General features: G+C 53.1%; 5 protein-coding genes across 5 annotated transcripts; 2 read left to right on the forward strand and 3 right to left on the reverse strand.

Moving 5' to 3' along the window:
* Positions 1-1,070: 1,070 nt before the first annotated feature.
* BO83DRAFT_401272 (uncharacterized protein) lies at positions 1,071-9,746 on the forward strand (the record flags this gene model as incomplete). The annotated part of the gene is made up of 10 exons (XM_025533454.1): positions 1,071-1,232; positions 1,294-2,585; positions 3,555-4,777; positions 4,829-5,538; positions 5,596-6,601; positions 6,797-6,798; positions 7,599-7,920; positions 8,017-8,458; positions 8,514-8,760; positions 8,823-9,746. 10 exons carry the CDS (start codon positions 1,071-1,073, stop codon positions 9,744-9,746), a joined length of 6,330 nt encoding a protein of 2,109 aa, XP_025385270.1.
* Positions 9,747-9,995: 249 nt separating this feature from the next.
* On the reverse strand, positions 9,996-11,905 carry BO83DRAFT_380788 (3-deoxy-7-phosphoheptulonate synthase class II). The gene is made up of 6 exons (XM_025531834.1): positions 11,826-11,905; positions 11,647-11,756; positions 11,530-11,593; positions 11,384-11,476; positions 11,280-11,331; positions 9,996-11,229 (listed from the first exon to the last, which is right to left on the reverse strand). The coding sequence occupies exons 1-6, from the start codon at positions 11,851-11,853 to the stop codon at positions 10,173-10,175; spliced, it is 1,404 nt and encodes a 467-aa protein (XP_025385271.1). The 5' UTR covers positions 11,854-11,905; the 3' UTR covers positions 9,996-10,172.
* Positions 11,906-12,262: 357 nt separating this feature from the next.
* Positions 12,263-12,925, forward strand: BO83DRAFT_380790 (huntingtin-interacting protein K). Its single transcript, XM_025531835.1, has one exon. It carries the CDS (start codon positions 12,400-12,402, stop codon positions 12,895-12,897), a length of 498 nt encoding a protein of 165 aa, XP_025385272.1. The 5' UTR covers positions 12,263-12,399; the 3' UTR covers positions 12,898-12,925.
* Positions 12,926-13,139: 214 nt separating this feature from the next.
* BO83DRAFT_366506 (uncharacterized protein) lies at positions 13,140-18,584 on the reverse strand (the record flags this gene model as incomplete). Its single annotated transcript, XM_025529715.1, has 2 exons — positions 13,140-13,760; positions 13,810-18,584. The coding sequence occupies 2 exons, from the start codon at positions 18,582-18,584 to the stop codon at positions 13,208-13,210; spliced, it is 5,328 nt and encodes a 1,775-aa protein (XP_025385273.1). The 3' UTR covers positions 13,140-13,207.
* Positions 18,585-19,142: 558 nt separating this feature from the next.
* Positions 19,143-21,180, reverse strand: BO83DRAFT_366508 (lysophospholipase family protein; the record flags this gene model as incomplete). Its single annotated transcript, XM_025529716.1, has 3 exons — positions 19,143-20,334; positions 20,385-21,048; positions 21,135-21,180. The coding sequence occupies 3 exons, from the start codon at positions 21,178-21,180 to the stop codon at positions 19,143-19,145; spliced, it is 1,902 nt and encodes a 633-aa protein (XP_025385274.1).
* Between the last annotated feature and the right edge of the window lie 323 nt (positions 21,181-21,503).

The following is a 21,503-nucleotide window of genomic DNA, read 5'->3' on the forward strand; positions in this document are numbered from 1 at the left end:
GGCGATGATATAAGTGAGCTTAATTTTCCTCGGGCAATAAGCTGACCGAACTTAAAAGCTAGATAGAGAGGCGTCTGGAGCAAATCTATCAACTGAGAACAACCCCCAACGCTGATCCGACACCAACCAGAAAACCAGCAGCGAAGGAACGTGTTCTAAAATTGGCACGCGCCGGTGGTTCGGGAAGGAAAACCCGGCAGCTTCAAATTTGTATTGCGCCTCTCGTTTCACAATGAGATCGTCTTTAATTAGTCGGGAGGTGCGATGGAGTCCTTTTTAATTTGTATAGAGACTCGGTTGATGCGTAATTGTGTCGTGTCAGGATCAATTTGACCTCCTGAGTCTGGAAGCATCCAAGGGTCGTACTACTTACTACTTCTGATCAGTCACTTCTTTCTGGCTGGGGAAAAATCCATTCGCTATTTTATCTCCGCCAGCGACCCAGCCCGACCCAGCCACTTTCTCGTCGGCATCAGCATCAGCATCAGCAATCAGTCAATCAGCGCCAATCTGTGGCCCTCCCCCTCTTGCCATTCGACAACCACTTGCAGGTCTGTCTTGGAATGATGAGCATCGTCATTCTCTGACACCAGTTAGCCGCTGAAATCTTGCCGCGGTCCTGCTCGTATTCTCTCTCTCCTGGTCCTTTCTTCCCCAGCCATCACAGCTTGAGGCCATGGATTCGCGCATGTCTCTTCTTCTCCATAATCTACCATCTCAATCATTATTGCTGGCTCTATCTCTAGCTATTCGTGTTGATTTCAGTCGCATTTTATGGTCTGATTCGTAATATCTTATCAAATCTCCCCCCTCCCCAGGCCCCCTTCTGCAGCCTATCTTGCTTTTTTTTCTTATTCATTCATACCACCGAGTACCAAACCTTCACTGTTCATCCGCCAGTTCCGCAGCGTTCCCGGTTTAGGCTACCATTTCCAGTTCGCCTCCGATCCGGGTTTTTCCAAACCTCTTTTTGCCTGCGATAATACCTCCTATCGTCGACTTTCTAGCTGGTCTGCATGTTTTAGGGGCTATAGATCTGGGCTCATTCCCGATCGCCCGGAATCCACAGCATGCACATTCCAGTCAACTTCCGCCAATTTGACATCCGTCAGGATGGTCCGGGCAACATTATCAACAGTCCCAATACCAACACCAATAACACCGATAATAGCCAGGATAAAAATCACACCTCCGACAATAGTAACTCGAGCAGGAATAACATCATTATAATAGTGGGTGCTCTCTTTCTTCGGTTTCCCGCAGTCACTAATGCATCTTTTCCTCTAATTGCAGTGCGTCGCTTGCATCGTCTTCGCCGTGGCATCCGCCTTAATGACCTATTTCGTCTTACGTACCCTCCGTCGCATGAACTGTCGCCCGAAATATCTGCCTGGAAAATTCCTAAAGGACAAATGGAATAGGTGGAACGTGGGCGTCTCATACGGTCAGGTCCCGGGGGCGAATAATCCAAATGCAAACGCCAGAGACACGCCCGCCGAAGGAGGCTCGGAGATGCGAACTACCACCCCGGCCGCCAACAATACGAGCAATGTTCGACGGGATACATCGGTTCGCTCAGTCATCACCCTCCCCGCCTACTCGCCCAGTCCCAAGCCAACGGAGCAGGTCATTGCTCGAGAGGGGGAGCGAGCAGGCATGGATATGGTTGTCGAGTTCCCCGAAACAGCTGAAGAGGAGGAATCCCGCAGAGAAGAGCTGATGGAGTCTTTGTACCAAATCCGTTTGCAACGGCGAGAGGAGATGGCCGACCGTGAATGGCGGCGACAGGAGCGCCGGGAGGCTCGTGCTCGCGGGGACTATATTCGCCTGGAAGAACTCCGGCAGGAGAGTCGGGCCCGCGCGAGAAGCAGCGCGTCTGCCAATGGGAGTGGTTCAAACCTCAGCGCGGCTCTGGCGGAATCTCGTAACCGTGGTCGCGATAGGCGTATCTCCAGTGTCTCTTATGCAGAACTGGGCCACGTGCGGCATGACGGGTCGCGTATCAGAGCCACGTCGCCCGATTCGGACCGTCGTCCTCTTCTCACCGATGCATCAGCACCCGATCGATCCTCAGGATCGATTCTCACCGGCGTTCATTCTCGAGGCGAGTCGTACTCGTCGTACCAGTCTGGGGTATCCAACGTCTCCGATGCGGAGACTTTAACTCAGGTGCCATCGCATGCGGCGTCTGCTCATTCGGCTGATCGCCCGTCAATAACGGTCGACGAGGGTGATGTGGGTGAACTCAACATCCCGCCGCCTGAGTACGAGGTCCTGGAATGGGGAGAAGCGCCACCTTATACGAGTCCAATTGCGGAGAGGGGCGAGCATGCACCGCAGCTTCGTGACTTGACCCCCTTGCCAACCATCCATATCGATGTGGCCAGCCCTATCAGCAACACTCCCACCACGCCCACGAATCCTCTGCGGGAAGAGGAGCCGGAAGAGCAACAAACCGCCGAACAAACTACCGAACAACCTGCCACCACCACTCAACCCATCACTGAAGAGCGTGTCGAAGAACACCCTGCTTCTGAATCAGCCGAAACACACCTCTTGAGGGAAGACACTCATAGTCACCAGGCGTCTTGATTTCTCTGTTATCGATATGTCTATTCAACAACTAGAAGACCTGACCCATCGGTCTACATTCACGGCTGCCATTCCTCGCCCCTTCCGACCGCGCATTCCAATACCCGTTACGAGCATAAGCGTTTACGACCCTACATACTAGCATATAGGTTGTTTTAATTACTCTCCGACCCTGTCAATAGTTTTCTTTCCCTTGGACATTCATGTTAGCCCGCAAGGCGTTTTATTGAAGGCGAATCTATGGACGGCTCTTCTTGTTTTCTCAGCCCACACCAGTCTGCCTGTACATTTAGAGAAGGGGGCACTGTGTTTATTGGATTTGTCTGCACATATTATACGCTCCAGCATATGATGGAAAAATCTCAATGCAAAAGCTTCAATAACGACGTGCGAAAATGTTGTTTAGAATAAGTTTCATAAATTGGATAATCACTATCGATCTCTGCAGCTTGGCTCGTGGCGTAAGCACTCGGAAGGCGGTCAGCTGCTCCACGGGAGGGGGGCCCACGGGAGTAAACAAACCAAAAGCAGCGGGCGAGTTCCACTTGGTCGAGGACGTAGTAACTTGTTGCCAGCCCAGCCTCCTCATTTATTTCCGTCGCATCATCCACTCGCGTCCCCATTGCGTTGTCTAGTCGGTTAGCCAGGCCTTACCGTGCAATTGTGCTGCTTCTGCGATAGTCTGTAAACCGCAGTGGCTTGTCTTCTCTAGGCAATTGCACTGTCGTCCTTTTCTTTCAGTGGTGGTTTCCCTGGCTACTTCCTCCTCAAGCCGGGAGACTCGCGCTGCACCGACGCGCTACCAGCGACTCTCTAAACATTTGACTGTCCGCCGTGCAGCTTGCAGCCTCAGAACAACGAGCGGATTACTTCCAAATTTACTTTGCTGATTCAGTCAGCTTAACGATTTGGTACCTGTGAGGTACTCGATTTTTCACTCCGTCAATAAACCGCCCCAAAAGGCGCGTCACATCAACCGGCAACATGTCGCGCGAAGCAACAACGAATAGCTTCGCGTCGTTTGGCTCCGACTTTGACCCTGAGCACGAGGCGCTCGCGTCCACCAAGGAGCTCGGTCATGGTAGCCCCCGACTTCCGTCCATGCACACCAACGCCAGGAAGCGCCACGAGTATGAGGAAGAAGAGCCCGATTACGCTTTCAACACATCCACCTTCGAGCAATATCTACCAGATTTTTCCCCGGTCGGCACATCCGAAGAAGAAGAGGAGGCCGACAACGACGACAGCATCTCCATTGAGGCCGGCCGAGGCCCGACAAAACCTCCCCGTCGATTGGACGACTCGAGGAACTCCTACATGAGCATCGAAAACAGCGTTCGCTCGTCGTCACCCGCCGTCAGACTCGATTATCCTACTTCTAATACCCCTCAGAAGTCTGCTCTGCGGAACCCGGCACGAAGAGCGGTCAGCGATAGTCTCCGAAAGGATGCTCAAATCAGACGCGCCAGCCTTGCCCATAAGGAGAACGTTGATCCCCACACAGCCAAGTCGAACCGCAAAGAGCGACGAACGCTGTCAGACATGCACGCAAAGGTTCGCGATACTTATGAAGGATCCCTAATCGAGGACGAAAGGCCTCCGGTCATGGCCAACAGTACGCGTCCGACACGTTTTGGAAACCCCAACCTCTCTCATCAAATTGCCGATGCGGTGGAGAAGGCTTCTCAGGAGGCTTACGCTCGCGAACTCCGTCGCGGAAAGTCCAGTAACAGCTCTCGCAATATGGCCAACAATGCAGGTGATACGGCGACTCAGCAGTCATTCCTACTACCGGATCTTCCCAACTTGTCAGAGTTGGTCTCGGGCGTCTATGAAGACGGTACGCCCGTGTATACACGTCAGAACAGAGCACGGACGACGCGCTTTGTCTCCCCTCCGCATGATGCTACTGATGTTTCTTTGACTCGCGAACACATGCCGCTGGATGCTGTCCCGATTCCGGAAGATGAGAAGGCACTCTTCGTTTCGTTGAGACTCTTGCAGGACAAGGTTGCAGAATTGGAGAGATCCAAGTCTGACGCCGAACGGAGGATGGATGACATGAAGCGGGAGAATGAAACGCTACGGGCAAACAAGCGCTCAAAGGACAAGCATGGTCGTAGCCGACCTTACGAATCCGACGAGGATGATTACCGAAGAGATCAGCTTGCCAACGAAAATCAAAGTAAGCACTTCTATTTTAGTCTTCGCGATACTGAGCTAACTCTGTATTCAGAACTGGATGCCGCCAACCTGGCTCTGCAGAACAAACTCGACATTATCGAAAGAAAGGCCCAGATTCAGGAATCAACACTGAAGCGGCTGAACCGAGAACGAGACATGGCCGTCTCTCAATTGGGAGTTGCATATCTGGAGAGTCAAGACCTCAAGAGCGAGAATCAGAATCTGCGCCAGGAGAATGCAGACCTGAAGTCGCAGATATCGAAGATCTTGTCCGCGGGCTCCAGAGCACGTGAGGACACAGTCGAGTCAGAGCAGTCTTCTATGACTGATGCAAGCGACGAGGATAGCCAGATTGATACGCAACATAGCAAGCATACGAGCCGAAGCACCCGCGAGGTCACTGGCAAGAGCTCGCGATCCAAGTCTAGACGTCAGGAAGATTCGCGCGCCAAGATCTCGACGCAGGTTGATAAGGAAATTTCCCGGCTTGAAAAGGAGCGTGCAGAAGAGGCACTGTTTTCGATCGACGTCCCCCAGACCAGGGAAAAGTCGAAGTCGAGATCAGGAAAGTCCAAGAGCCGGTCGGAGAGCAGTGATGTGAGTACCAGGAAGCAGTCAAACACTGGCAAACAGCGCGTCAAGAGAGTGGTTGTCGAAGAGGTGGAGGAGACTGAGCCTGTTGAATCGACTGGGGAGGTCACTGGAAACACCAAGAAATCCAATGCAACGGAGCAGGACTTGACCCTGCTGAGCTTCGTTGATGTAAGTTTCCTTTCATATTATTGTCTCATTGCACACCCGTACTTACTCCAGTTTCAGGAACGTGAAATCGCTCAACTGCGGAAGACGCTGGAAGAGGAACGCCTGGCTCGGAAACGGCGGCAGTCGAGTACAAGCAAAGAGCAGACTGCAAACGAGACCGGAAACACGACCCGGCAGAGCCTGGCTAAGTCGACGATTCCCAGAAAGTCTTCCCTCAAAGAAAGCAAGGGGTTGCCATCTAGACCCGCCTCGGCCATGGGTGACTTGACCGCCAACTCCAAGGCTAGCATGACTGAAGGAGAAAGTAACTTGTCGGTGCCTGTCGAACGCCCCAGACGGCATTCGGACAACTCCGGGGCTGCTGCTTCTCAGCGACGCCGGCGGAGGATGGCCGAAGAGATGACCTCGGCCATTATCTTGCCTGATATTACGTTCAACCCCGCGCATCTGGTCGAGAACAATCTTTCAAAGCTTCCTGAACCTGCTCAGCGTGCACTTGACAGTGCCACTAAGCACAATGGCAAAAACTGCACGGTCTGCAAGCAGTCCATTCCAGGTGCCTCTTGTGAACATACTGCAGAGGCAGTGAAGATTCCGAAGCCCGTTCCCGTTTCGGAGCGTATGCCCGAGCCGTCTGTCTACAATGAGGAGCCTACCATGCGCCCCGCGCAATCACCAGAGCTTGCCCTCGCGACCGTGCTCAAGGCTTTGGAAGATGAGCTGGCCCACCTGAAGATGCAGCTGGTGGCATACCAGGGCTCGTACAACAAGCTGGATGCCTCGCTGAGCAAGCGACAGAGGAAGTCTGTGGGCGAGAAGATCGAGAAGCTGTTGAAGGATATCGACATGAAGGCCGACCAGATTTATGCGCTGTACGACGTCCTTGAAGGCCAGAAGCAGAATGGCCGTGAGATGACGGAGCAGGAGATGGAAGTAACTCTTCAGTCGATTGGAATCGATACGGCAGCACGGACAGCGGACGTCACTGCCACCACGGACAAGTCCTCTCGCAAGGAACCGGACTCGGAAGACGATGATGAGCTCCCTTGGGAGGGGTTTGAAAGTACGCTGGAGATGACGGGCAGGACCGGTGGAAGCCTTCGCAACTAGTTGAATACCACCGAGCTTTCGCTCTTTTTCTTTTCCTTGATTTGTTACATTGGTCTTGAGCATGTGTGATTTTTGACAGTGTACTTTTCTCTATTCCCCTTGTCTTTCATTTCTATTTTTTCTCTCACGCTCTCCTAGTCTTGTGCAGATGTAACGTTTTTGGATCAGGTTTCCGACTGACTTTGTGTATGTCCCTGGTTTTTGAGAACGCGATGATGTGCAGGGTCTTTGAGTTGATCATCGAGGAATGTGTCCGCCATGCATGTGGTGTGTGACTGTCTTTGAGAGTCCTCAGACTCGTTCATGTGTCTGTTGCTTGAGGTTGTTCTTGGACGTCGACGGACTGAATAAGATCTCCGTCCAGGTGTTGATCTCGCAACGGGATGCGATCGGACTTGGTCTTCACCCTTCTTTCTTTCTTCCTTTTCCTTCTTCTTTTCTTCTCTTTGTCCTTAATAGTGTTGGATACGGCGTTCTGAATCGGATGCAGGGAGGCCTAGCCTTGTTGAATTGATTACTGCCTGTCTGGGATGGGATTGGATAAGGATGTGTTTGAAACGGTAGCACCGATGAGTCAATACTTGCTTGCGTACATGCAATGTTCGTTTAATTGAGTAGGGGGTGTCTAGCCATGTAAGGGACGCGGTGTTACACAGTGCAGGATGACAAGAATGGGGAGCGATATGCATGTCGCATCCTCGTCTATACAGAATCAGGCATCGGCAAAGTCGCGGCGACTAAACCCGAGGCAGGTTTAGCGGGGATGACAAGCTTCGGGCGAATCTTTGGCTCATCGCCTCTTCGGCTTTCTTCTTATCCACTTTCTTCTTCTCCCCAGATTTGTTCCCACCCTTTTCTTTTTCCGTAGATTTTATCGTCTCCGTTGAACTTTGACTTTGAAGTACCTGACGGCTTCCCCAGATTCTCCTACTGTTTCTTCACGACAATAGCTATATATGACCTTCACACAACCACCCGAGATCCGCAACTCCCACACCGACAATCATGTAGATACTACTACTGCTATCTCCGCGTCCGAGGCCGACGCCTCACGCCTCCGCAAGAATCCGGACACCCAATTTCTGTCGCCCGCCATGTCAGTCGATTCCTCCATCGACGGCGACAAAGACAGCGTCAACACTGCCATCCACGACGGCAGCTCGGCGCAGACTCGTATACTTGCGCCGGCGCCCATGCCCGAGTCCTCCCAGTCGCGGCGCTTATCAGTAGATGATCACAACAGTAGCGACGACGACGATGACAGCAGCTTCAGTGACAGCGACAGTGACAGCTTCAGCGACAGCGACGGTGACGACGAAGAAAATACCAATCTGATCGCGAACGAGGACGCCCCCAACCCCAACGAAGAAAACAACAACGACACCGACGAAAAACCCGTAACATGGTCCTCACTACCGAAAAAGAGCCAACTTGCTATCCTGACCATCGCCCGTCTCTCAGAGCCACTCACCCAGACCTCCCTGCAAGCGTACATGTTCTACCAGCTCAAGTCGTTCGATCCGTCCTTACCGGACTCGACTATCTCCAGACAGGCAGGCATCCTGCAGGGCAGTTTCACTGCGGCGCAGTTCCTGACGGCTGTGTGGTGGGGACGACTAGCTGATGCGGAGTGGATGGGGAGGAAGAGAGTGTTGCTGATCGGGTCGTTGGGGACGTGTATCTCGTGCTTGGGATTTGGGTTCTCGCGGTCGTTTGTGGCTGCTGCGGTGTTTCGCACGCTGGGAGGTGTGTTGAATAGCAATGTGGGTGTGATGAGGACGATGATTGCGGAGATTATTGAGGAGAAGAAGTACGTCCATACCCTGTCTCTTTCCCAAGATGGATACGATCACTGACAAATGCAGATATCAATCTCGAGCGTTCCTCTTACTGCCCATGTGCTTCAACATCGGCGTCATCATCGGCCCAGTGCTGGGCGGTGCCCTAGCTGATCCTGTCAAGAACTATCCCCAGATCTTCGGTCCAGGGACGTTCCTAGGTGGTGCGAATGGGGTGGAGTGGATGCGCAAATGGCCATTCTTGCTACCAAACCTGCTCAGTGCAGTGTTCATCTTCTGCTCGTTGCTGGCTGTCTTCTTCGGTCTAGACGAGGTACGCCCATCCCCAAACCAATGTCCACTTCATCAATCCATCATCTAATCATCAAGCTACAGACCCACGAAACAGCCCGCCACCGCAGCGACTGGGGCCGTCAACTCGGGCACCGGATCTCACGAGCCCTCTGCCGAACCAAACACAAAGACAGCAAATACTACCAACGCCTAAGCGAACACCCAGACGACGAATCCCTCTACATCGATAACACCTCCCACCACCACCGCCGCAGCATCAGCATCAGCAGCCGCTCCTCCCGCCTTAAGCCCTCATCAACAACAACAACCTCATCCCGCCCCTCCTTCCGCCAAATCTACACCCGCAACGTCCTCCTCACCCTCCTCGCCCAATTCCTCCTCGCCTTCCACACCTCCGCCTTCAACGCCATCACCTTCACCTTCCTCCCCACCCCGCGCGCCCCTCCCTCCACCAGAACCGGCTGGTTCCACTTCTCCGGCGGCCTCGGCCTGCCCTCCTCCCGCGTCGGGCTCGCCACCGCCATCATCGGGATCATCGGCCTCCCTTTACAAATCTTCATCTACCCCTGGGTCCAAGGCTACCTCGGCACCTTACGGTCCTTCCGCACCTTCCTACCTTTCTCCTCCCTCGCCTACGCCCTCATGCCCTTCCTCCTCCTTCTTCCCCGCGCAGCATACATCGTCTGGCCTGCATTCACGGTCGTGATAGCACTACAGGTCGTGTCGAGGACGTTTGCACTACCCGCTGCAGTTATCTTAGTGAATAATAGTGTTTCGGATGCAAAGGTGCTCGGCACGATTAATGGCGTCTCGCAGAGTATTTCGTCCGCGGCGAGAACGTTAGGGCCGTTTTTGGGTGGTTGGGGGTTGGGAGAGGGCCTGAGGGGGAATTTTGTCGGGGGTGTTTGGTGGGGGTTGGCGGTGGAGGCGATGGTTGGGTGGGTTGTTTTGTGGTTTATTTGGGAGGGGAGGGGGATTGAGAGGAAGAAGAGGGCTGGGAAGTAGGTTGGGGGAGTTGGGGGGGAGTTGTGTATATATGCATTTAGTTTGGTGTGTATATGGGATGGATAAAGGGTGTGGTTGGGTGGGTGGGTCAGTTAGGTTATGATGATAGATGAGACGGCCTTTATTCATATTTATATCATATCGATGGATACCATTTGACTAGTAGTCATGGTTTGTTTAATACGAGTATGAATTGGAGTAGAGGTAGTATTAGTATGGATTTCGAACTAGGAAGGTGGTAGATGAAAAGGATCAAAGTAGTCCAATCAACTCTAGCTAGTATCAATGTAATGATTCCCCTCACAACACATCCTTGAATACTTAGCAGAAGTACCTTATTACCAATGACCCGAAAGAAATATATTAGTTCCATACCATAAAGACGTTACTATCCTTCCATTTTTAGTCCAAATGGGACAGGGCTGGTTATATAGACTCATCCTCCGCCAACTCCTCATCCAACTCCCTATAAAACCCCGCCACCAGGAACGCCAACTCCAATGCTTGCTTCTCATTCAACCGGGGATCACAGAATGTCGTGTACCGCTCACTCAATCCCTCCTCTGTCAACCCTCCAGCACCACCCACACACTCCGTCACTGCCTCGCCCGTCAGCTCCAGATGCATTCCACCCAAGAATGATCCCGCCGCGCGATGTATCTCCAATGCTTGCTTCAACTCAGAGAGAATGTCACTGAAATGCCGCGTCTTCACCCCGGACGGTGTGGCCTGCGTGTTGCCGTGCATGGGATCGCATTGCCAGACGGGGATGTGTCCCGAGGCTTGTACGGCGGCGATATGGGCGGGGAGGTATTGTGAAATCTTTGCTGCGCCGTAGCGCGAGATGAGGGTGACTTTGCCGATTTCGCGGGCCGGGTTGACGATGTCCAGGAGGGAGGTGAGTTCGGCGGGAGTCATGCTAGGGCCGATTTTGATGCCGATAGGGTTGGCGATGCCTCGGAAGAATTCGACGTGTGCGCCGTTGATTTGGCGGGTGCGGTCGCCGATCCAGAGGAAGTGGGAGGAGGTGGCGTAGTAGGATTTGGGGGGCTGTGTGGAGGTGGTGGGAGGGTCGGGGTTCTTGAGGTGTCGGAGGAGGCTTTGTTCGTATTCGAGGAGGAGGCCTTCGTGACTGGTGTAGATGTCGACGGTCTCGACGCCGCGGTCGGTGTCGATGCCGACGGTTTGCATGAATCGTAGGGCGTCTTTGACGCGGTTGACGATTTTGGTGTATTTCTCCCGGATGGAGGGGGTGATGACGTGCCCGAGACCCCAGTCTAGAGGGGAGTGCAGGTCGGCGAGACCTGAGGAGAGGGAGGCACGCATGTAGTTGAGTGTCGCGGCGGAGTGGAAGTAGGCTGAGACCAGCCGGGAGGGGTCTGGTTTGCGGGACTCGGGGGTGGCGTCGAAGCCGTTGATGTTGTCGCCGCGGAAGGAGGGCATTTCGACGCCGTCGATGGTTTCCATTGGGCTGGAGCGGGGTCTGTTTGTCGTTAGTGGGTGTTGTTGTTTATGTAAAGAGTGAAGACTTACTTGGCGAATTGGCCTGCAATTCGGGCGATACGGACGACGGGCTTGTTTGCTCCTAGGTGATATTAGCAAGGTTCGTTATATCATAGTAATAGTAAGAGACATACCCCAGATTAGAACCAAACTCATCTGAAGAAGCAGCTTCACCTTGGCTTCAATCATATCCATATTGCAGTAATCGAACAGCTCCGCGCAGTCGCCTTGCACAGTATCAATACCGGCCGTAATGCGGAATCTAAATCCGTGTACTCACCACCCTGGAGTACGAATGCCTTTCCCAATGCAACATTCTTCAAGCTCTTCTTCAAATCATTCACCTACAAATATATCAGCTTGTCTGTTCAGTTCTCAACAAAGCGATAGATCGCACCTCTTGAGTCGTGACCAACGGCGGGAGTTTCTGCAGCTTCGCCAGTGCGGCTTGTACGCCCGCCGCATCGTCATATATGACATCCTGCTTGATGGGTTTCGAGGCCCAGGCTAATGGGGAATCAGTCATCGCATTACTTTTCCTTCCTCATAAGAAGAAAGATAGATGGGTATACACACAGCTAGGAGACCATTCTGACTCCGCCATTGTGACAGAGTCGGTGGAGGCAGCGAGTAGTGATTAGTGACTGATCGACGCTAGGGCGCTGTCAAGAGTGGATGTTGATTCCCCACCGCTCTTTGGAATTGAAAGAATGAAGACTGCAACGGAGGAAAGGAAAAAAAGAGATGGAAGTAGAGGGAGACGACGAAGAAGAAGAAGCAATCAAGCTGAAGAATAAAAAGAAAAGCAAAGAACAACAAACACGTTACACTTTCAATTAAATTAACTTTCAATGCAGTCAAAAAAAAGAAAATCGGTTATTCGCGGATTTGGACTCTTTTGAGTCACGCCTGTCCCGCTAACCCAGACAGGCAATTTGCTCTCCTTGCCATGCCATTTTATTATTGAACTCCGACGTCATGTGTTCTCAATACTACTACTTATCTCTACCATCATTAACTAACTTAGCTAGTTGGTTTTATCTTCATTGTTTGCCCCTGACCTGACTAACGTCTGACAGTCCAATTCCAAACCCATCTATCCTGCATCAATCAAATCATTTAAATCATCAATCAGTATCATCAATCCACCATGTCCGACTCCATCCCCTCCGCCCACCCCGATGAACATCATCAACACCAACACCCCACCAACGCTGAAGACCGCAAAGCCGCCGCTGCCCTTTCCGCCCTCAACCCCAGCCACATCGCCCCCGACACCCCCAAGTCCTCCTCCACTCCCTCCGCTGCTGACCAGGAAGCTCTGGGTCAGGCAATGAGTCGCTTGGAGATCGCCTCGGGACAAACTGGTGGTGCTGGTCGTGGTGGCGTGCAGAAGCCGGTTGAAGCCCAGAAGAGGGTTCCGGTGGAAGGGGCTAAGAAGAAGGCGGTTAAGGTGGCGGTGGAGGATGTGAATCTTTTGGTATGTCAATACCTAGGAGAACGGTTTGGGTGGAGGCTAATGGCGATGGTGGACAAGGTCGAGGAGTTGGAATTGAATAAGAGCACTGCGACCGAGTTGTTAAGATTGCATGGTGGGAATGTGGTGGACGCCATGAGAGCCTTTGTCTCTGTTGATCCGGGTCTGTGAGTATACGAGTGCGGTAGGTTGAGTGCTGAGCTGGTCTCGCATCGACAAATCATGTCTGATTGTAATGATGATGAATACGAATCAATATCGAATATGCCTCCATCGTAAATCATCAAGATTACTTTGCTTCAAAGCTGAAACATACACGTAAGTAGATATAGATGAAATGAATTCCAATTACTATAATCCAACCATACGCCACTAGACAACAAAGGGGTATGTAGTATAACCATAACCATAAACAGATATCCAGTAACCGGAATCGAGCAAAAACCAAGCCAATCCGGTGCGAAACAAAATCAACCAAAATCTACTCAACAAGGGGACTCCCCACTCGCGGCTTATACGCCATACTCTTTCGTCTAGCTGCCTCCAATTTGGCCCGCAGCTTCTGGTTCGGCTCGCGTGCCGCAGCCGGCGTGGTAAAGAGACCTTGGCGGGTCTGCTTCGGAGGACAGGTCTGCTGCACGAGCTTCGTCCGCTGTGACAGGTAGAATGGTGTGGCTGGCGACATGCCAATGGCATCCATGTCAAGAGTGTAGCCCGGAGTCTTGGGCGTGTGGCAGTACTGCTGGTCTGCTTCCGTGTGACCGGCGCCAATCTTAGGAGTGGCGTCGGGGGTAGATGGCTCATCACGCGAAGAGGGTGTCGCATCTCTGGGGATGGATTCTTTGGGAGGGGCAAGGCTAGATCGTCTGCGGTTTGCAGATGCACTCGCCGCGTCGGTCTTGACAAGAGTGCCATTGACGTTGCTCAAAGCGCGTGGTTCCATGCTCTTGCGACGCTTAGCACCACCACGGGGGATAATAGACAGGTCGACTTCGTAGTGTGCCTCATCGAGCCATTTGTTCTCACGTTCGCAGCTGTGCAACGTTAGTACCTGCATCCATGGCAGACAAGTGAATAACTTACTCAAGGACCCAGCCGACTCCGACACATTTGACAAGGCCTCTGGCATGTCGGACCTTCTCCAAAGTTCGGACACCTCCATCCTTGTAAACGACATGGGTGATTCCCACCTTGCCCTCCTTGGGCTCTGTTCCTTCCTCTGGAGAAACACTGGCGCGAGGGTTCCACGACCAGTTCTTCACGCATCGGGCTCCCATTTGCTGCAGAAGCTCAATAAAGATGCCACTAGCATCCTCTCCCTCGGTTGTGTGCACATCCACATATACAACAGAGCCCTGTAGAGCCAGCTTGGGAGCACTGATGCTCGTGCGAGGCGTTTTCGTCTTCTTCTTAGGGCTGGGAGAGTACGAGGGCCGCTTGGGCGGTGCAGGTCTTTGAGCCTCATTGGGTTTTCTCGCTGTATCAGGAGTATGCGATTGGCCGAGTGACTGGCGCGAAGCGGTTCTTTGTAGCCGGGGCGATTTGCGAGGTGAGAGCTGGGGAACATTTCGCGCGACGGGTGCAATTGCCGACATGCGGGGTCTCGAGGAGCGCCCTGGGGAAGAGGCGGAGAGCGAAAGACCACGCTTGCGCGACATTTTCAACGGCGATATCTGGCCTTCGGGCTTGAGTGGAACTTTAGATACCGTGTGTACAGTCTGCATCTCAGGAATCCTGTTTTTCATCGGAGTAGAAGGTGCGAGAATGGGAATATCCCCGAGCTCTCTTTCCTTGTCTGGCTGCGACTCAGAAGCGAGACTGTCAGGCACGGACGGCACTGCGTACATGTTCTCCTTATCCTCGCTTGCGTCGGCCACAGCCTCCTGGCTGCTCTCAACTACCTCTGCGGACTGCTCCAACGGCTCCTCGAAGGTCTCAGTATCGCCAGCTTGCTGAGAACCAGAATCTTCGTCTTCGTAAATTTCGGGAATATCAGCAGACTTGTCAGTTTCCTGCAAAGTGTCAGGTTCAGCCGGCAAAGCCTCCATTTGGCTGGGCATGTCGCCAATGGGCTGTGACGGCTCGTCTTCATGTATAGCAGGCATATCGGCATCATTACTGTCTTCCTCCAGAATAGGCGAGTTGGGTAATGAAGCCTTCTCCGGGCTTGGCTCCTCATCAACTGGTTCCGGATCCTGATCTTGCTCTTCAGGTAGAGACATATCAACATCATTCAAGTCTTCTTGCGGAGTTGGCAACTCAGCTGATGAAGGTTGATTTGGCTCCTCAGCGATCGGTTCCGCTTCCTGCTCCTGATCCTCATCGTTCTCCGGGACGTCGACATCCTCACTCTGTTCCTGCGCAGCAGGCGAAACAGGCATTGGAGTCTCCTCGTGGGCTGGCTCGGCATTTTCTTCAGGCTCCTGCTCTTCAATTCCAGCAACCTCAGGCACATCGACATCTTCCCGCTCTTGCTGCGAAGTTTGCGGCTTAGACGATGAAGCTTCTGCCTGCCTGGATACATCAGGATATAAAACCTCAGAAGTACTAGTAACGTTGCTAGACCTCCTGCGGCCTCCCAAAGAGAAGATTCCCCTCCGTGGTCGCGTCGCCTGCGCCTTCTCAGGGCTGTTAGATTTCCACTGTCTAAACTGTTGCGCCAGTGGTGTGAAACGAGGGGCGTTATCGAAAAGTAGTCCTCGAGTAGATCTACGACGAGGTGTTGCACGACTGTGCTCAACGAATGGGTCCGAGAGGTCGGCATTGTTTTGCGTCCCATTGTCCATGGCTGCTGCAGGTGTAGGAGCATTCCTCGCGCTGCGCCTGATAGGGCTTCGCCTGATAGGGCTTCGCCTGATAGGGCTTTCAAGGATACGAACGGGCGAAAGAACACGCCTGGAGGCGTTCTGAGCCTGACGCGAAGGGCTGAAAGGATCTTCCGCTTCTTCGACTTCGTATGGCTGAATGGGAACGAGGTTAGGTGGGATCCGCTCGGTCGGTTCGAACCCCACGAGCGTTGGTTCGCTGTCATCGAATGTGTACTGGTCGTCCACGTCGTCAAAGTCGTCAAAAGCATCTGCAGCATTCTCTTCGTCGGCCGCCTCCAGCATATCCGGGTCGTCCTCCGTCTCCGAGCCATCACGGTCATCATTGACAGGCTCAGGGGGTGCTGCGCGTTCGACGAAGACATCCTCAAGGCCTTCAACCAAGCTGCTTCTTAGTCCTGTGTTGGCTGGGCCTGGAGCAGTTTCAGTTGCCGAGTCCGTTGTCTCAGTGCGCTCTTCTGCCTCATGCTCGGGTTGCTCAACACCCCCTTGGTCGTACCCGGCTGAAGGCTCTTCTTCAACGATAGACTCGCGCGTCTCACTGCGGTTTGACGGGCTAAAGTCCTTGGGCAGGGAAACGGAAATATCTTCCATTTCCACGGTGTCCTCTCTAGTGTCGGGGACGGAAACCTCAGCATCGAGCTCTGGACTATCTTCAGCGTACTCGGTGGCGTTCTCCTGAGCTTCATGCTCGTTACTCATCTCGCCAGTCTCTTCACCTTCAACCGTTGGGTAGGTCTGCTCAGCTTCCGGTTCCCTGACAAGTTCAGCGTCAGGCTCGGTAACGAGCTCTTTGATGGGAGGTTCAGAGGATTCCTCGGCAGGCTCAGTCACTCCTGCTTCGACAGACTCCTCGGTCTCCACCATGGGTGGCTCCACTGACTCATCGGCGACTTCTTCCATGGGTTCCTCCACAGGCTCATCGATATGCTCGGTCGGATCACTAACAGATTCTTCGGCCATCTCCTCCGTGTATTCTTCCATAGGCTCCTCCATATGCTCGTTTTCGGGCTCCTTAATGGGCTCCTCTGTAGACCCGACTAGCTCACCAGCAGGTTCCTCCATGGCATCGTCCTTGAAGTCTTCTTCAGACTCCTCCATAGACTCCTCAGTGGCCTCGACCAACTCGTGAGCAGGCTCTTCAGACTGCTGGTCATTGCGAACGTCACTTTCAATATGCTCCTCATGCGTCGTGACATCCTCAGCCGCATTTCCCGTGTATTCCTCTTCATACTCTATGGTCTGCTCCCGATCAAACTCTTTGTGCAGAGTATCTTCGTCGGACTCTTCTGCAGCGGCTGGGGATTTCGTATCGATTTCCTTGGTCGCATCGTTATCTTTGACTCCCTCAGGGAAATCGTCATCAACCTGCTCGTCTTCACTTTCAGCATCCCTGACTTCCTGAAATTCGGTCATTCTAAGCGGCGATTCATCGACGTCAGGGGTAGTAGGTTCTTCCACATCACTGATGTCAACCTGGACATCCTCGGTTATGGGGCTTCTGCTTGCAAACAACGAGCTTTTGAATGGCGACGCAATCCTTTTTGCCGGGCTTTGAAGGAAAGATACACTGTGTCTCAATGGGGTCGACGTGGATTCGGCGTGGGCCTGTGACGTGAACGACGCCCCGAATAGGCCCCTTCTGGGTGACGCCTTGAGAGGGGAATTGTGCCCTGGGGTAAAGTTGGGTTGCGACAACGGCTTGCCACTGTCCAAAAAGACGCTTCCTCGCTTCGGAGTCTCCAAGTGTGCCTTCCTGGGCGACAATTTGAGCGGTGAGTTGTGTGTTGGGGAGAGATGGGGTTGTGATAACGACTTGTGATCATCGCGTGGAGCGAACGCTCCACGCTTGGGTGTTTCTCTCATTGAGAAGTTGAAAGGTGAGGGGGGTGGTCGACGAGCAGGGCTGGACATAAGGAGTGTATCATTGAAGTCGATCGATCGTCTAGGACCAGGCAGAGGCTCGCCATTCTCGTCGAGAGATTTCCGGAACTTTCCAGTGATATTGATTCTCTTCACTGGTGAACTAAGGCCGGTATTTTCTGATCCGTGTTTGGGGGGTGAGTTGACAACAAACTTGACCTGATCTTTATCGCCGCTCAGCTCATCGTCCTCTCCATCCGAGTCGGCGTACGACGAAAGCGCTTTGGCGACCTGCGTTGCCTTCTTCGGCGAAAGAGGTTTAGGACCCTCCTTCTTGGCCGTCGCCGGCTTCCGGCCCTTAGCGGAGGTCGCTGCAGGTTTGCGAACCGGCTTGGACGCAAGACCTGCCTGACGTCCAGGCCCAATCGTCCCTCGTCGCCTTCCAGCAGCCGGCGGGGGAGATGGCTCGCTCATGTCTTCTTCTGCAGTTTCGGACGGATCCTGGAATGTAACCTTCTTCTTCTTCGCCGGTCCACGCAGCATATTCGATCTCGCTGTCGTAGAGTTCGTCGCAATATACACACGTTTGGGCGCTTCCTGCGAGGAAGAGAAATCGATATCGGTGAAACCTTTCGCATTCAGTCGCGTGTTTTCCTTCACAGGATCGACTGGCTTGGCCGACTTTGTTGCTGTAGAACCCTTCGGCCGTCCTCGCGTCTTTGGGACGGTTTCGGTCTTTGCGGGCGTCGCAGGCTTGGTCCTCGGTCTCCCAGCGCGCTTCTTTGGAGCGTCCGACTGAGCAAGCTCGTCATCGTTGTCGCTGCCCGAATCCGCGTTTGTTGTGGGCGTGGCCTTCCTACCACGACTAGTTGTGGTAGTTGTGGGTTTAGTCGTAGGTCGGCCTTTAGGTTTCGCTACCGTCGTTGTTTTCCTTTCAGAGAACATGCCAATCTCATCGTCTGTCGACTCCTCTGCATCTTCGTCCGCTGGTCTGCTTGCTGTTGCTGTTGTCCGGCCGCCTCTTTTCCTCGCTTCGGTGGCAGAGCTAGGTGCCCTGGCTTTTGTCGTTTTGGGCGCAGCTTTAGCAGATGTAGTGGTCGTCGATCCCTTAGTTCGTGTGCGCGTCGTCCGCTTGGGCGGCGACTGTGGGATGACTGCTGCGCGAGCCATTGTGTGTTGATTGATATTCGGGGTCGGTAAATACAACCGCGCGGGAGGTCGGAGGTGGGTGTTGTTGATGTCCCGCTTCTGTTATGATCTGTCGGTGGCGGTGGGGATTTAGTATTGAATTGCCGTGCTCATTGTGCGTCCACTGGCGATAAGTGAACAATCACTTACTTTAACCCCGGAAGCTCTTCTGCAGGGTTAAAGTAAGCAGGGGGCTTGTGTGGTGGTCGAGTTGGCGTGGGTTGTTGACTAGCTAGCAGTGGAGGAGGCCGATCATCAAAGTCGCCCAAGTGGACGACGCTCCTGCCGTTTGTGGCCGCTTGCTTGTTTGGGCGATCGGGCGGTGGTTCCCCTGGTAACGCGACACGTGAGAAACGTGGGCTGCCTCTTCCGGAGTCGAGCACGTCAATCACTCCTTCATTTCATGGAATGCCTTGAATTTATGAAATATATACTTCGCGTATAATTGAAGCTACCGTGCATTGACTTTTCTGTGCGCGTCACTCCCACTACTAAATATACACCATACCATACACACACATTGTACAGCGAAAAAATGTCCTACATAAACGCCGAAACAGTCGCAGCAGCCGCCACAGTCGCAAAAACAGCAGGCAATACAGCGTACGCAACATTATCGAACACCGTACTGGGCTCATAAGTACCCGGATTCGAGCTATTCGTAGTGCCATCCCAGCAATACCTGTCAAAGCACCGGTTACACTGATCCGGCACCGTAGTGTTAGTCCGTTCAAACGACCGACTTAGAACAGCACACGCAACACAAGCAGACCATTCCCCATCGCGACTATTATTCCCCATCGTGGCTACATCGTACCCATTGAAGATGATACTATCCCTCTGCGCCTCCGAGTAACTCGGATCGAACGTCGACACGTTTGAAAATGTCACGTACGGGAAGTTAGGGAGGTACACAACCAACGGCGCCGGACCAGTGGTATTCGACGAGTTGCACCCGAAAAACGTCGGGCGCGTGTTGAGCCCCTCATTGACGAATGTATTCTGGTCGGGAATAACAGGGAAAGACGTTCCATTGCCGATGCCGGTGGTGTTTAGGCTGCGCTCGTAGGTAGCGACTAGAGCGGTGCCGTTGGGCCAGTTATACTGTGTGTCTGCCGAGGAGTCTACCGCGAAGATGACATCCACGTGGCGCTCTGGTTGGATGAGTGGATGTAAGGGGATGTTTTGGAGGTCCTCACCGCCGTCCACGAGGTCGAGGACTGTCTCGCTTGCGGATGGCGAGGTGGAATTGGCCCATAGGTAGAAGGGGTTGGGGGTGTAAACTGCTATGTCTTGACTGTCTTCGCCGAGATCTTCTAAGATTTTTGTAAATACGTCTTTTAGGAAGCTGGGGAGGCTGGTTGTGTTGATTTGAAGGAGGAATTGGTTGAATAGAGTGGATGAGGTTCCCATGATGAATCCGCCATTGTCGAACCCGCGGACGCAGCTCTCGTTGCTTGGAAGGGATCCGGCTACGAAGCGTGAGCCCAGGTACTGGACTGGGACGAAGCCGTAGACCGTTGGGTCGAAGGTGCCGAATTCCCAGGGATTGAATTCGTAGACTGTGGCATTGCTGCTGACTAGGAGCTCGCCTGGGTACCGGCCATCTGCAACTAGTATGGGCATTGGCATTTCTGCATTTCTGAAGGAGTTGGTCAGGGCTATGGATGACCAGGTGTAATTGATTCCTCCGGCAGTGGCGTTGACGAGCTGGTATGAAAGAGCGCGGCCCCTGGTGGACATCAGTATTGCTGCTGAGCGAAAGTTGGGCAAGGCTCATACCAGTAATCAGTAATGGATGTCTCCCAACCTGCATCATCCTTTCCAGACACTGCGTCATATATATCTCTGTAGTAGGTCGCCGTATCAATAATCTGGATGCTATCCCCGTCGGGACCTTCAAAGATCGAGTTCTGGAATTGCCAGACATCCCCATCATCGTAGGTCTGGAGCGACGAGATGGTGGAGAAATTGTTCAAATATATAGATCCCACTAACCACGCCCCACCACTGAGGCCAGCCAAGTACGTTGCTGATTGCAGCAACCCACCCAGCTGGCCACTGCTGGTGGAATTTTCTGTACGGTTATCAAAAGCCTTGATTGCCCCAGCACCGTTCATCAGAGCCCGGTACCCTCCACCAGAGACAGCGACGCCAATGTTAGGCAGATTGGAGGTGTTGCTCGAGATGCCGTCGATGTACCCCACAGCGTCAAAGTCCGTAATATTGACATGGCCGAAGAATTCTCTCATGGCCGACAGTGTATTGTTCCTTCGAGTCCTCAGCCATGACGATTCGTTCGACGAGAGTGCTGTCGCACTGCGCACCGTGGGACGACTCGCAGCGCATTCGACCGTAGTTGGTGTATACCCATCTGGTGCATTTGGTAGCGCGCGCTCTTGCATCAAGTGATTTCCGTAGTCATGATTGAAGCTAGCATTTATGCCTATGCAATTCTACGGTTAGACCATCCCGGAAGTTGCGGGAAGTGGTGCAGTGATAAAATTGAGACCGAGAATGACAATAACAGACCTGTGAATATGCTTGCAAGAGCAAGCAAAGCTGCTATGCACTGCATATGAGCAAGTACCAAACGGCTGCTGTTTCTTAGAAGAAGCCAATGGGTGGGAATGGTGAAGAGCAGCCCTCTCCGACGACGTCTTCACAGCAAGCAAGGACTACCACATCAGATTTCCAACCCGACCAAGGCTGCCGCGCAGCCAAGGTCTTGGTTGGTAGACGAAATATCAATACTCGCCAAGCACCAGAATGGTACCGAAGTCTTGGGGATGATCATAGTGACCGAAGAACCATGGATCTTCGACTGATGATTGGAGGGTTGCAGCGGAGATGGCATTGAATTGCAGTCCATGGTTTGGGACACTACTACCTACATGTGGA

This window comes from Aspergillus eucalypticola, assembly GCF_003184535.1.
Source record: "Aspergillus eucalypticola CBS 122712 chromosome Unknown BO83scaffold_23, whole genome shotgun sequence".
Classification (NCBI taxonomy): domain Eukaryota; kingdom Fungi; phylum Ascomycota; class Eurotiomycetes; order Eurotiales; family Aspergillaceae; genus Aspergillus; species Aspergillus eucalypticola.